Raw genomic sequence first — 13,279 nt, forward strand, 5'->3', positions numbered from 1 at the left:
CTACTTATAAAATTTTGACATAATTTTGCCAGAGTTAAAACTTCTAGAATACGCATGGCTGCTTTTCAAGAGCAAGGAGCTAGAAAATGTTTGAATTGCTCCCTGACTCTGATATCTGACTTTAGAAGGTTTTAATTGGATAGGTAAGCTTATTAAAAAAAAAAAAAAGTGTATGTAGAATTGTATTTTATCAAATAAAAGCCCCTGAATTTTCTACTAGGTATCTGTTTTTTTCTTTTAATTCATTTTTTGTGAATGAAGAAATCTGCATTCTATGACAGGTAAAAATACATCCAAACATATGTAATTTCTCTGTACTTCAGGCTGCCAGGAAAATGAGTCTCTTTTTTTTTTTTCCCCCTTCTGTTGGTTAACTTCAGGTTTCTTATCCACAGCTGTGGTTGTTGCAGGGTTAATATCCTTTGATGCCTCTCTTTGCACTTGGCTGTCAAGTTTACAGATGATGTGTTCCCATTTATCTCAGGTAATTTCTAAACTTTCCATTGAAGGTGTCCTTACTGCTTACCTGGCTCTTGAATCTGCCCTCCGGTCAGTGGCAGCAGCGCCTTTGCAGATGCACTGGGATCCGGCTCACTCCCTGGGTTCCCGGGCCGGGACTGGCTGGGGCTTCATAATGAGCCCTCCTGTAGGAAGAAAAAAAAGTTGTGAAGTTGTTCACTGTTGCTCACTGGGATCGAACAGCTTGTCTTTTCTTTTGAGGAACATTTATACTTAACACTCGGTAGGCAAACTGCTATTTCAGTTTGCAAGTGGATTCAGTTATTCAAATGCACAGGCCAGAAAATGAAGGGGATTCTATTTAAACAGTGTGCTCCCAAGTCACAGATGATCTTTTTGATGTCTGTATTTTGCAAATGGAAATTTTCCATTTTCCAGTACTAGCATTTGTTCAGAGGCTGTATGCTATCTAAATCTGCTTTTGTGGCTGTTCATTTGCATTTTTGCTATGGTATATTACCTCCTGTCTTCTCCCCTTGGCCCCCCACTCTTTTATATTGAATTCCTATTTCTGCTGCCTCCACTCTGTCTTGCATCTCTGAAGGCTCAATCATGCAAGATGCTGAGCACTCAGAGCAAACAGTGGAGGCTGCTCAGCACCTGGTCAGGATTACAGGTGAAAAGGGAAATCCAAAGCATCTGCATATTGAAGATTTTTGCTGAGAGAGAGCAGATGAAAGGTGGAGCTGTTCTCCACTCAGATAATAGTCGCACTTCTCCTGTCGCTTCCCACCTTTTCTCAGTTGCTAGAACTGCTGGAGCTACTAGCCAGTGCATCTGATGGGGAAGTGTGTGGAAATCTTGGGTTGAAATTTTATGGCATGATTTAAAATACTCACAGTAATCAGATGATGTAGACAAAACAGCCCTTCCCAGATTTAAATTAATGACCATGGAAAACCTTGCATGTTCAGGTATCTTTCTTGGTCTGAATGCATAGTTTTCTACTTCCTTTAGTATTTATCTTTTATTTGACCCTGTACACATAAGTTCTTTCTTCTCCCAAATCTGGTTACAACCACGTCTACAAGCAAACCGCTTAGCAAGAAAAACTGCGTTAATATCCTGAGGGAAAATTGAGAAGGTGAGGAGAGAAGCACAACAACTTAATTCTGGCAGTTGAAAGAACAATCTGAAAGTTGTCTCGGCTCAAAGTATCACATACAGTCAAGTAATCACTATTCACTTCTGCAGATCCCAACCCTCAAACAGTCTATTTCACCCTCAGGGAAAGCCGGGCGGGGGGAAGAAGAAAGTGTAAGCAGGAGTATCATGCACTACAATGAGAGGCAGCATATTTAAAGCTGAGCAGTGATACAAACCGTGGGGCTGGGAGGCGGGGATTGCAGGCTCCTCCTCCCATTCTTTTTTCTAAATTCACTTAGAAGAGAAGATGAATGTAAAAGAGGAACCCTCAGAAGAGGGACCGCATGGTCCTGGCCAGCTTGGAATGATAATACTAAAGATAGGGAATGAAAATACTCAATATTTTACCCAACCAGGCTCTTCTGAGTCTGTTGGAAACTGGGGCAATGGTAGTGCTCCACAGGGCTCGTCCAGGTGTGCAAGAACCTGCTGAATGCCTGCACAGTGCTCTGGGAACAGAGCACTCGTTTTCCAAAAGTTTATCTCCTGCCACAGGAGGCAAGTACGTGTGTGAGCATGGCATGGTGTTCCCACTGTACGGCAGAGGGCTGGTACCTAAGTACTGATAATTATGAATGCCTGGTGACAAAAGCACAGTGTATATGCAGTATTATAAGCCTCTGTATGGCTTCCCGCACTGCCCCTTTTGGACTGGCTATGGGCAGGTATGGGAATCCTTAACAAAACCCTCTGCTTATGAGAACAGCAAACTGCCAGAGTAAAGCGTGATATTTCCATGTTCCTGTCATGTGCAAGCACGTGCCCACAAACCAAAACACAGCTGGCAAGTCTAATTTTAGCTCTACCAGCCTTGAGAAATGTCCCTTTAAAGACATTCTTTTTATAATTCCTTTTTTTTTTTTTTAAGCAATTTGGTTGATAATGCAGCAGCTGACAATCCCACTGCCATACTATGGATGATTTAAATAAAAACAAAAAGAAACTGCTGCCCCACATTTTTTCCCAAAAAATTTATAAATAGGCAAAACCACTGTAGAAAGGCCCAGCAATCTGATGACATGTTAAAGAAATAAGTTATTATAAAAAAAGAGAAACGCTAGGATTTGTGTACAAGAGGAAACATTTTGTTATTCACCCACTTTTTTTCCCCGATGATTTATAGCCCTGTTGTAAAACAGATTCTTCCTTCGAGTCTTTCGGAAGATAAATATTTGGGATGGTGCTGCTGACACAGGTCCTGCACGCCTGGGATCTGTGGCAGGTGTGGGGCTCTCGGCCGGACGCGGGGGCCACACCTGGCCCTCACCTGGGCCCGGGCTGCGGCAGCTGCGTGCGGGGGAGCCCGGCCGGGGGAAACGCAGCCGCGGGTAACTTTTGTGGCACCGTGGTATTTTCACACGTCTGGGGGAAGGCACCCGCACGTCAGGCCGGCCGAATTTCCTCTTTACCCTCTTCCTCCATTTTGTTCCAACTTTAAATAAACCAAGTCTTATATAAGCGGTTTAACAAAGTATGTATTTAATATGTCTGGCCCGGGGTCGCCTCTCCGCGAAGTGCCGGATGACGGTGCGGAGTAGTTTTCTGAAGAGGGAGGACGGCGACCAGGCTCCGTCACCTTCCCCCTCCCGTTTGTTAAAATACATATATATTTTTTTTAAAACCGCGTTTTGGGGCTGCTCTCCCTCGTCCCCCGCCCCGCGGCGTTAGCGTTTCCCGAGTCCCAGGGCCGCTTTCCGGAGCTGCCCGGTCCGGCGCGGGCGCGGAGCGGGCGGGGGCGCGGAGGCGGCCGCGCGGCCTGCGCCGACCTCCCGGGGAGCGGCGCGCCGAGGTCCCTCCCACCGGCGGCGCGGCGCGGAGGGGGTTTGAATGAAAGACAGGACGAGCCCCGAACACCATGTCACTCCGTGAAGGAGGCAGCGGCAACTAGGCTGGGGAAGGCTCTTCCCTCCCCCCCCTTTTTTTTTTTATTTTCTTTTTTTTTTTTTTTTATTTTTCTTTTCTTTTTATTTTTTTTTTTTTTTTTTTTTTTTTTTTTTTTTGGTTGGAAGGGGGGTGGGTGGGGAAGCGAGAGGGGAGGGCTCGAGAGCGGGGCGAGCCGAGCAGAGGACGAGGAGAGCGAGCGAGCGAGCGAGCGAGCAAGAGAGCGAGCGGCTCTGCGGAGATTTGGAGTTGCACTGTCTTCCCGGCTCCTCTCGCAGGACGCTTCCCTCCCGAGCCGGGCAGCGGGCACCGCCGGAGGCACGCTGCTGCCAGCGGGGGAGGCGGGCTGCTCCGCCGCGGGCACCCGGGCACGGGGCTTCCACCCACGCACACACCCCCCGCGCACACACCCCTCCGCGCACACACACACACACACGTATATGTTCGTGCGGGCGCGTTTTTGGCTGCGCTGGAAGTAGCGCGCGGTAGACGGCGAGGAAGTCTCGGCAGCCTCCTCTGTCGCCCGCGCTGTCAGGAATAGCGGCGTGAGAGGAAGAAAGGCCCTGGGGCACTACACCCTGCCAACGAGTTCCCCGCACCAGCCAGAAGGACTCCAGCTACATGGGCAAACGCCTGGACCAGCAGCCAATGTACCCTCAGTACACCTACTACTACCCCCACTATCTCCAAACCAAGGTAAGGGCTGGCGGGGCCGGGCTCCTGGCGGGGGATGGAGAGCGGAGCCGCGCGAATTGCGGGCTCGCCTCTTCTCTTTGGCGATTTTTCTGTCTCTTTCTCGGGTTTGGTATCACACAGAGCAGAGCTGGTAGGCAGAAAGCAGGCGTGAGAGAGGCAGGAAGGTTACTGTCTGCCCTCCCATTTATTTCTTTATTTCTTTTAATTTATTTTTTTCCCCCAAGGGCTGCTGGCGTCGGCTAATTCCTTTTATTGTTTGGGGAGAACAGTGCGGTTAACGCTATCGTAACAGCGGGCAGGTAGTGTGTTTGTTATAGCATGGGATAAAGATTGCTATGGACAGCATCGGACATAAAACACTTTTGGTGGATTTTCCAGTGATCTCTACGGTTTATCCACAGCTTAAAAGCATTTCGCTGTTAGAAAAGCTGTCTGTAGCAGCTCAAACTTTTAATCAGCTGAGGAGGAGATGCTGTGGAGCTCGGAGGAGAGCTCGGAGCTAACTGTCTGTAAACCTGGTGGAGTTTGTTTCAATGCATTGCACTGGTTTTAATATTTCATTAAATATTGAGGATGATATGGCTGTACTCTGTTGCATCTAAAAAGGTCTAGAAATAGAGGCTAACTACTTTTGGAGAGTGTATCCAAGCGCGGACGCTTCCGTTTTCTTTCTTCTTTTCTTAATAATTTTTAAAATGCCAGCAGACTGGAAAGCAGGCCAGCCTCTTCTAGACTAGAGGCTGAGTGAAGTCTATGCTACCTGGCCATGAGTTAGTTAATTAAAGCCTTATTTTTATAAAGCCATTGTATAATAGTCTGCTCTCTGAAAAGATTTCCTGTGACCAAAGGACAGTAACAAAAGAAAGCCTTAAACTGAAAGTTTGCAAACCCTGTCAGGACACTGTATTTGGAGGGAAGAAAAAGGAAAAAATACACACTTCACGAGGTGAAGTGTGACCTCACAGCCACAGATTAACAGTTTCAGTAAATAAACGAACATCCTTTAGGAGGGAAAAGCCAAGGCAGGGTATGCACACGTGCATATGGTACTGCGTGCAAATATACACATTGTGCTCCTATGGCAAATTTAACACATGGGACATTTGATGTGTGCAACTGTGTGTGGTGAAGTGCCACAAGGGAGGCTGACTTCTCCAGACTTTTGAAGGTTTGAAGCATGTTGATCTGGCTGTGGTTGGGAAAGGATAAGTTATATTCCTTGTTAGTAAAAATTACTTTCCCGTTAACGTTTATAGCCCGACTACTGCATTATATAAATTAACTAATTGTAAAAACTGTGATTCAGGCTGGTTGGAGTTGTGATGACACCAGAAGCACTCAGTATGATTGCAGCCTTGTAATTCATGGCAGGGTTACCTCTCACTTCTTTGCTGTTTCTTTCACTGCATCATGCAGATATTTTTTTGGGATAAAATTCATCATTTTTTTAAATTTTGTATTGTGGCGTGAAATTTATCATTTCTCCACCCCTTCCTTTCAAGGTCAATCCAAATAGCGTTTTACCTTTGTGACCATTTAGTGTGTAATGTTGCTGTTGCAGCAGCAGCCCGTCACTAGCTTGACTGCAATATTGCCTATATCTTTAACTGTTTGGGGGATTGGGGGACGCAGGCTGATGCTATTCCTCAAAACCTGGCAAGCCAAGGACATGAAACAATTGATGGTGTTTTTTTGAAAGAACAATAGCCTCGAGTATTGGAAGAGAAATATTGGACATTCCATCCCTTTTACTCACGTAGCTTACATTTTGCCAGTTGTCCTTTTTCTTTCTTTTTTCCTCCATTTTTTAACTTTGTAAAATAAGCTTTTTTGAGAAAATTAGCCTTATATTTGAGCTTGAAGTAGAAAAATAGTTTTTCTGTACCATGACTTGTTTTTTTTTAACCCCTTCCTTTAAAAACAACTTAAGTGCATTTTTATAGCCGGTGTATAAAATTATCAACCCTGTGAAAAGTCGTGTGCATCAGTCTTGGCACACTTGCACTATTACAGTAAGGACAGGTAAAATTTCAAATTGGTGATACATTTTATATGCCTTTATTTTTTCTCATTTTCCTTGGTCCACAGTTAAGGGTGTACATAAACTCTGAATAATAAACACACATACACGTGCACATATATATATATATATATATGTGTATACACAGATGCAAGTATTTCTCTTCTATAGACTAGAAGACTTTAAAGTAGTGCAGACAGGCAGCATCTGGCTTTTGTTACCTTTAAGCTAGCCATCAGCTTCTGGGACATTTTAAAGCAGTTAGATCCATTGTATGTCTAAAGCTAATAGTTGGGTAATCAAATAATCTTGTGGTGGAGGGCTGTATCTCTTATCATCCCTATTGGAGCAACACATATAAATAAACCTTTGTATGATTCCAGCCGGCCTGAGAACTTCAGCTTATTTTCCAAAAACTGTTCTTTGTACCAAGCATGGTAGGATTCAGCTCTACAGAAAGAATGTGTTCTTATGCTCATAGTCATGCATGCTGGGGGTGGGGGGTGCACATTCATTTGTAATTAAGAAAGAAATTCTAGGCTTTCTTATGGCATGGTACAGCTTCTGAAATTCAGAGTGGCAGTGTGTTCAACAGGCAAAGTTTGGGAATTCATGTTCCCCAGCGTGTTAGGGTGATGTGCTGCTTTTGCTTTGCTTGTTTGGTGAAGTTGCCTTGGCTCTCCTTTGAGAAGTACCGCATTACTGTACGTCACGTCCCTCTCACGGGGGAGCTCGGAGCTGCGCAGGATTCCAGCCTACAGATTCTGTGTGTGTGTGTCTTCTAACGTGGCTAGCACGTTGTTGTGCAGAAAGGGTGTAAATGAATAGCTATATGGGTAATGGGATTATAAATAGAAAAAATGGATTCCATATGTTTGTCTGATTGCTTTAACTTTTTAGAGTTTTCTGGCCATTTGTGGAACACAAAGCATGCACTCGTTCCATTTATTTGTGCTCCTTCATTATCAAATGCCACCACTGAAGATAAAACTTTAATTTCAGGTTTAGGAAAAGCCATTGTCATCCAAAAAAGAGAAGAAGGGGAGAGTGTCAGTCCTTATGAGACGATTGCAAGGAATTTAGTATGTCTCTTAAGGACAAGCACTGAGTTTGAGGCAAGACATAACCTTATTTCTGTTTTTGTGTGACGCTGTCTGACAACTGCAGTTTGAACGTACAGTTTTGGAACTTTATTAGGCAGATGCTGATAGTATGGCGAGAGTCCAATTGTCCTAGGAGTGGAGTTTATTTCAGAGTAAGTGTTTCTGGTTACTGCTGTAAGCGAAGCATAGTCTTGTGTTCTTGTTGCAAAAAATATTGCAGGGAAGTGGTTCAGCTCATGTATATCTGATGAGAATCTGTGGTATTTTTTCATTTTATTTTGAGAGGTTAAGAGAATTTCCTTAGCTGCATCCTTGCTGATGGTGTAACAACTGGTTTAGAGGAGTACGTTGCAAATTGTCACATAGAATGTTAATGATGCCAAATCTTGCATTATGGTCTGAATTTCTTTCTTTTGTTTCTTGCTTGCCAAAGCAAATTCTTTTCTCTTTGCCATTTAGCACAGAAGAAAACAAAAATAAGCTCTATGAAATATCACGTAGTGAGAAAAAGGGGAGAAAAATATTAACTCTGAATATATTTGAAAGAGTCTCCTTGATTTAGTAGGTGATGTGTTTTATCTTTGTCCTCTGCAGCTTATTATTAGACCACTTGCTGGGGTCAGCTTTCTTTCCAAACAGTCTAGTGAAAAAACCTGAATCACTTGGGTAGAAAGGAGGAGGTGCCACAGTTACCTGTCGACAGGAATTGTTTGGTTTACGATCTCTCTACCTGCACTCGGGGTAGAAATATGCCAGTTAAGCAGCTATTTCCATGCGGTTTGCTTTCATGCATTCTCCAGATATTTCCTACTTATTAGTCATGGTTTGGGTCTGGTAGTTTAACTCTCATGGTGTTGACTCTGTAACCCAGTCAGATGGCAGAAACACCCCAAAATGAGAGGCAGTGTTTGCAGTACCCACTGTACCTCTTCATCTCTGTATGCCTGATACATGCGTATACACGTGCAGAAGGAACAAGTGTGGTTTCCCAACACCTGCCTGAATGAAACCTCATCTCTGTGGCTGTGAAAGGGATGCAGACCAACCTGCAAGCTAGAGGGCTTAATGAGCCTGTTCCTGAAATGACAGATACATGCCCCAGCTGAGTGAAAAACAACTAGGGAGTTCAAATAGGTGTACTCAGAAGAGTTTAAGTTTGATGTAGTGGTTTTATGGGCACACACTTAGGTGTGTGTTATATCTCCTTTTTTACATTTTTTAGGACATCTTTTGGTGTGAGGGAATTGAGGACTTCCTTCAGTTGTGTGGCATGAGCGTACCTTCCTCCTGGCTCCATCACTCTCCTTTAGAAAGTGTGCATTTGGAATCAGTGCAAAGCTCTTGCCTCTCTTCACCTCTTACCTACCAATCCCGTGCTCTTTAGCCACTCACGTTTCTGTTTAGCGGGTTTACGGCATTCCCCACTTTTGGCCATCTGGCCATACAGAAGGCCTTGAAGAAAGCATTCCAGATACAGAGATGCCTGACAGGGCTTCTCTGGCTGGTAGTGTTCAGATTGTGTTTGGTGCCTGGTGTGAAGCAGGGGTCAGGTGTAAGGAGTAATTCATCAACCACACACTGATTTCAGGCTGCATTTCCAACCATCTGCAGCTTGGATCGCTGCCAGAACTCAAAAGTCTAGCTGGAGCCCATGTGATCATGCCAAAGTAAAGGCAAACACTTGCAAATAGAGAAATGCATTTCTAGGAATGAAGTTTGTTCGCACTTAGCCCCGTTTGATTCGGTATGTCACAGCATGTTTTAAATGCCTCAGAGAGCTGCCCAAAAGGAACACAAATTCATTTAAATGCCATTTAAAAGTATTTCAGCCTGGCTATGATTTTGATGATAATATTAATATCTAGCTCTATTATTTGCCAATTGGCTTAAACAATAAGGAAGATAAAAGTTGTGTTCCTCTGAAAAATGAAGGAATATATAAAGTCATTTGCTTTCCATTTGTCCTTGCATTCCTGGATAAAAACACTTTTGTTGTTTTAAGGGACATGATGATATGTATTGTTAAATTTCTTGATTGATCTTCCTTTCATATGTTGCCTCAATGGAAGTCTGTTTAAATTAAAAACTAACCAACCCACAAATACCCACAAATGAAAGCACCAAATAAAAAAGAAAATAAAAAACAAACCAACAAACAAAAAAACCCCAGACCAAACCGGTGGAAAAAGAACATTCAAATTTTTACTACTTCACTTACATATTATGATATTCTATGACTATTTATTTTGCAAGCAGATATTTTATTTCTGTAATAAAAGATGGAAGCTACAAGTATTTGCCAGATGAGGCTACAAAGATCTTGCTGTGGCGAGTGTGTTAATAGTTATAATTTAGAATGCCTTTTACAAGGTGCCCTTTCAAAATAAAGTGCAGTGGTTTAGAAATGAGCTGGTTTGGTTTTTAATGCATGAAGTCCTTTCAAAGAAAGCATGATGGTATGCTTGCACTTTAATTCAAGTATCATGGTAAAAATCATCAGACTGTCAGTTCTTAAATTTCCATGAATTAAAAAACAGATAAGAAGGGCTGCATTTCAAGTAGGATGTCTGAGTTCATTTCAGGTCATGCTGTGAGTAGTCTGTATGGTATTCCCTTTGCATGTAATTGTAAGCAGTGTTTTCAAATTAAATTTAATTTTCATTTATTTATTTATTTATTTAGGGCTGGGAAGTAAATTTTCCACTATCTATACTCCAGGCAGGGACTGAGTTTGCTTGCAAACAACGACATTCTGGACTGTCCAGGAAGAGAACCAGACTTTTTAAAAACACAAATAGTCTAATTGTATTTTTTTCCTTGAAGAAAAGAATTTTAGTGCTAGAAATTTTATGTAGAGGAAAATAGTTAATATGGCTCAAGAATTTGCTTCCAGTGCTGCATTAAAATTGTGTTTTGTAACAGTCTCATCAGCTACAGCTGTATGTGATTAAATAGTGTAATATCAAAAGCATGTGTGAATGAGAGCTTTTATGATATAGTTGTTCCATACCAAAGACTGCAGATGGGCAGAGAAGGGAGACAGAGAGCAGTGATTTACTCAGATATTGTCAGAGCCTATACTCCGAGTATTCCTGTAGTGATGTTTTGCAATTGCTTTCCCACTCATATGGGCAAGATCGAGTAACAAAGGGAAAGTTAGAAGTAAAGAGTTTTAGAAAGAGACCTATTCTAAACAAGCAGGCAAGAGCCCAAGGATGATGTCTACTGATGCAGAATGATGTACCAATATTTTAAGTAGAGGATTAACAATAATATTGTTGAATAGAAGTTATAGTGAGAGGGATCTGTTCTGCTACCTTTGAAAAATCAATTAAAAAGATTCAGTTGTCTTCAGCAAGACAGAATCAGGCCCACAAAGCACATACCTATCACCATGGCAAAACCAGGACAGCTGAACAATATGCAGGTTAAAAAAAAAACCAAAACAACCAACCAAACAACAGTCACAAAAGAAATAAAAACAGTAAATCAAAGTGATCCTACTTTGTGCAAGGGGCTGATGACATAGCTCACCTGATACTTAACAGCATTTTGTGTTTGCTGTGGCTATAATTTCTATTTAACATTATTTCTCGTGATTTATAATTTTAGAGAATGAGCAGCATAAACCAGATGCTTTGTCTTTCTATCTGTTTCTCTCTCTGCCAGTTCAGACACAATTTATGCAGAGGGGAAGTCTAATTGTCATAGATGTCTCACATGGAGCCCAGTGCCTATAATGAAGATTAACAATTTCAGCAAGAGGCTAAATGCGCTCAATCCACAAAAAAGTATCAGAGAACTGTTTTTGCTTTTAGTTATGTAATTCTTAAGATAAAAATACTGTAGCCTCTTTGAAATTTGAAACAAGTCAGTTTTCTGTGTGGGTCTTTTCTGAAGATACAGTGTTTCTAGATTGAGAACTTAAGCAGAGGTTGCTTGTCCTATCTGTAGCTGCTGATTGGAAGTTCCTGTTGAATTCCTCAGTCATACTATTTTTTATATTTTGTTGGTTTATAGCAAAGTCTAATCTCCTAGAAGTTTTTTGTTAGCTGAAAGACTTCAGGTCTGACATTGTCAAATAAGAGAAAGAGAATATTTTTCCTGCTTTTTTGAATAGAAAGACTTTCTTTTTTTCCCCTTACTCTTCTTTCTTTCTTATTTATCTTGTTTGTTTTTGGGTTTGCTTGCAACCATGGTGGAAAAAATTGCTTCTTTGTTGTAAAGTTAACTTCAGAATCAAATGTGATAGTTTATTAAAAAGTAAATATTTACATTTTTAAGTGCTTAATTTGTGGTATATTTATGCAGATGAAATTGTTTGGACAGATTTTCTATGAGGGTTCCTCTGTTAATTGTATTGACTTCATTCATATGCAAATGAATGAAATAAACCACCTGACATATATAAATCGTAGTAGAAGCCAGAAGACGCGTAAGATTGCATGTTTACAATGTAAAGCACTCTGATATTTTGTTCCTTGTTGGTGTCTTCCTGACACATGTTTCATGGTTAGTAGCATGTGGTTGATGATGATTTATGTGCTGTCATGTTATGGAAGTGATGTCACTCCTGTGTGATTCAAATTCATTCAAGAAGATAAGTTGTTGAACAGATTTGTGTTCCCCCTCCCCAAGTATAAATCAACCAGCAGGTTGGTTTTTTTTTATTCTGTGAGTTTGCATTCATAGACTTAATCCTGAAGCTGTGCTTAAATACTCTGCTGCACAATGTGGCATAGTAGAGAGGGAAAGTCTCACTGGTGGACCAACATGGTATTGTTGTATTTAACTGATTGCTCATTTGGCTTCTGTTCCACTCCCTTCCCCACCCACTTTCACAGCCCTTCCTCTGCCCAGCTATATTTAGAGACCAGCCAGGCTGAGCCATTCAGAGTTCAGCATGGACGCTGTGCAGGAGCCTGACCTTTCCTCCTGCCGGTGGGAGGTGTCAGGGCTGGATCAGCCATCAAGTCTCGCTCGCGTGTCTTGCCTGCGAGAGACTCTGGTTATTTGGAACAACATCTGATGCAGTCTGGTTGCCTTCCCTGCTGAGAATCTGGCCACTTTTGTGCCAGGGTTACGGGAGGGTGAAAGGCAGACCGAAGATGCAGTGGATAGGGCAGAGAACTGGTTTGGATGTGCAGTCCCAGGGCTGGCAAAACCTTGTGGTGCTGCATTGGTGACTTGTGAGATGAAGGGACATTAGGGAACTTCAGATGGAGGCGTTTCACTAGAGGATGAAATAAGGGAGCCTGGTGTACTGCTACATCACAAAAGGTTTTTAAAGCTAGGTATCCATAGTTACAACAGGAGAGTTAAAATCTGGATTTCAGGGACTCACCTGGTGTAATGTCCTCCTTCCCTTTAAAGAAGAAAGTGTTTGGCAGTTCTTAAAGCTGGAATGATGTGCCTGTGTGAATTCCCCGATGCTCAGAGAGCTGCCTGTTTAAAGTTTGCTCTATTTTCCCCTCTTGCTCTAATTTTTCTGTGGAAAAAAATGGCACTGCAATTCTTAGCCATATAAGGGACTTGTTAGTTTCTTTATGTGGTTGGGAATTGTTTCTTCTTTTGGTCTTCAAAGGCTGTTGCTGCTGAGTACGCTTTAAAGGGAAGGAACTACTTGCTTAGACAAAGGCACAATCCTTATTTCTTCTCTTTCTCACTTCTCTCTGACCTTTTATTGGGGGACATGCGTATAAATAAATTCTGCTTTTGGAGTCGTGCAAGTTGATGGACACTCTTACAAAGAGAGAAGCATAATGGGAAATGCAGTCTTCATTTCTGTTCTCTCATTTTGTAGTGATGAATTTGGTTTGGTACCAGTTAGTGAGTACATGACCTTTTCCCTACATCTTTTGATTCATGACAGGGAGTGTCAGAGCCATGTTAGTGATCTCTTGTTACAGCTTTT

At 42.2% G+C, this 13,279-nt stretch overlaps 1 protein-coding gene across 6 annotated transcripts in view; it reads left to right on the forward strand.

Annotated features, from left to right (window-relative positions):
- RBMS3 (RNA binding motif single stranded interacting protein 3) overlaps positions 1–13,279 on the forward strand; it is a 712,273-nt gene that overhangs the window by 265,719 nt on the left and 433,275 nt on the right. Inside the window, exon 1 of one of the 6 annotated variants that reach the window (XM_030969595.1) lies at positions 3,705–4,242. The exons of the other annotated variants lie outside the window; for them this stretch is intronic. Coding sequence (XP_030825455.1) covers positions 4,168–4,242 — 75 coding nt within the window. The 5' untranslated portion in view covers positions 3,705–4,167. Of the gene's footprint in view, positions 1–3,704; positions 4,243–13,279 lie in introns of those variants that run through there. 6 annotated transcript variants of the gene reach the window in all.

The sequence above is a fragment of the Camarhynchus parvulus genome, chromosome 2, assembly GCF_901933205.1.
Source record: "Camarhynchus parvulus chromosome 2, STF_HiC, whole genome shotgun sequence".
NCBI classification, from domain to species: Eukaryota; Metazoa; Chordata; class Aves; order Passeriformes; family Thraupidae; genus Camarhynchus; species Camarhynchus parvulus.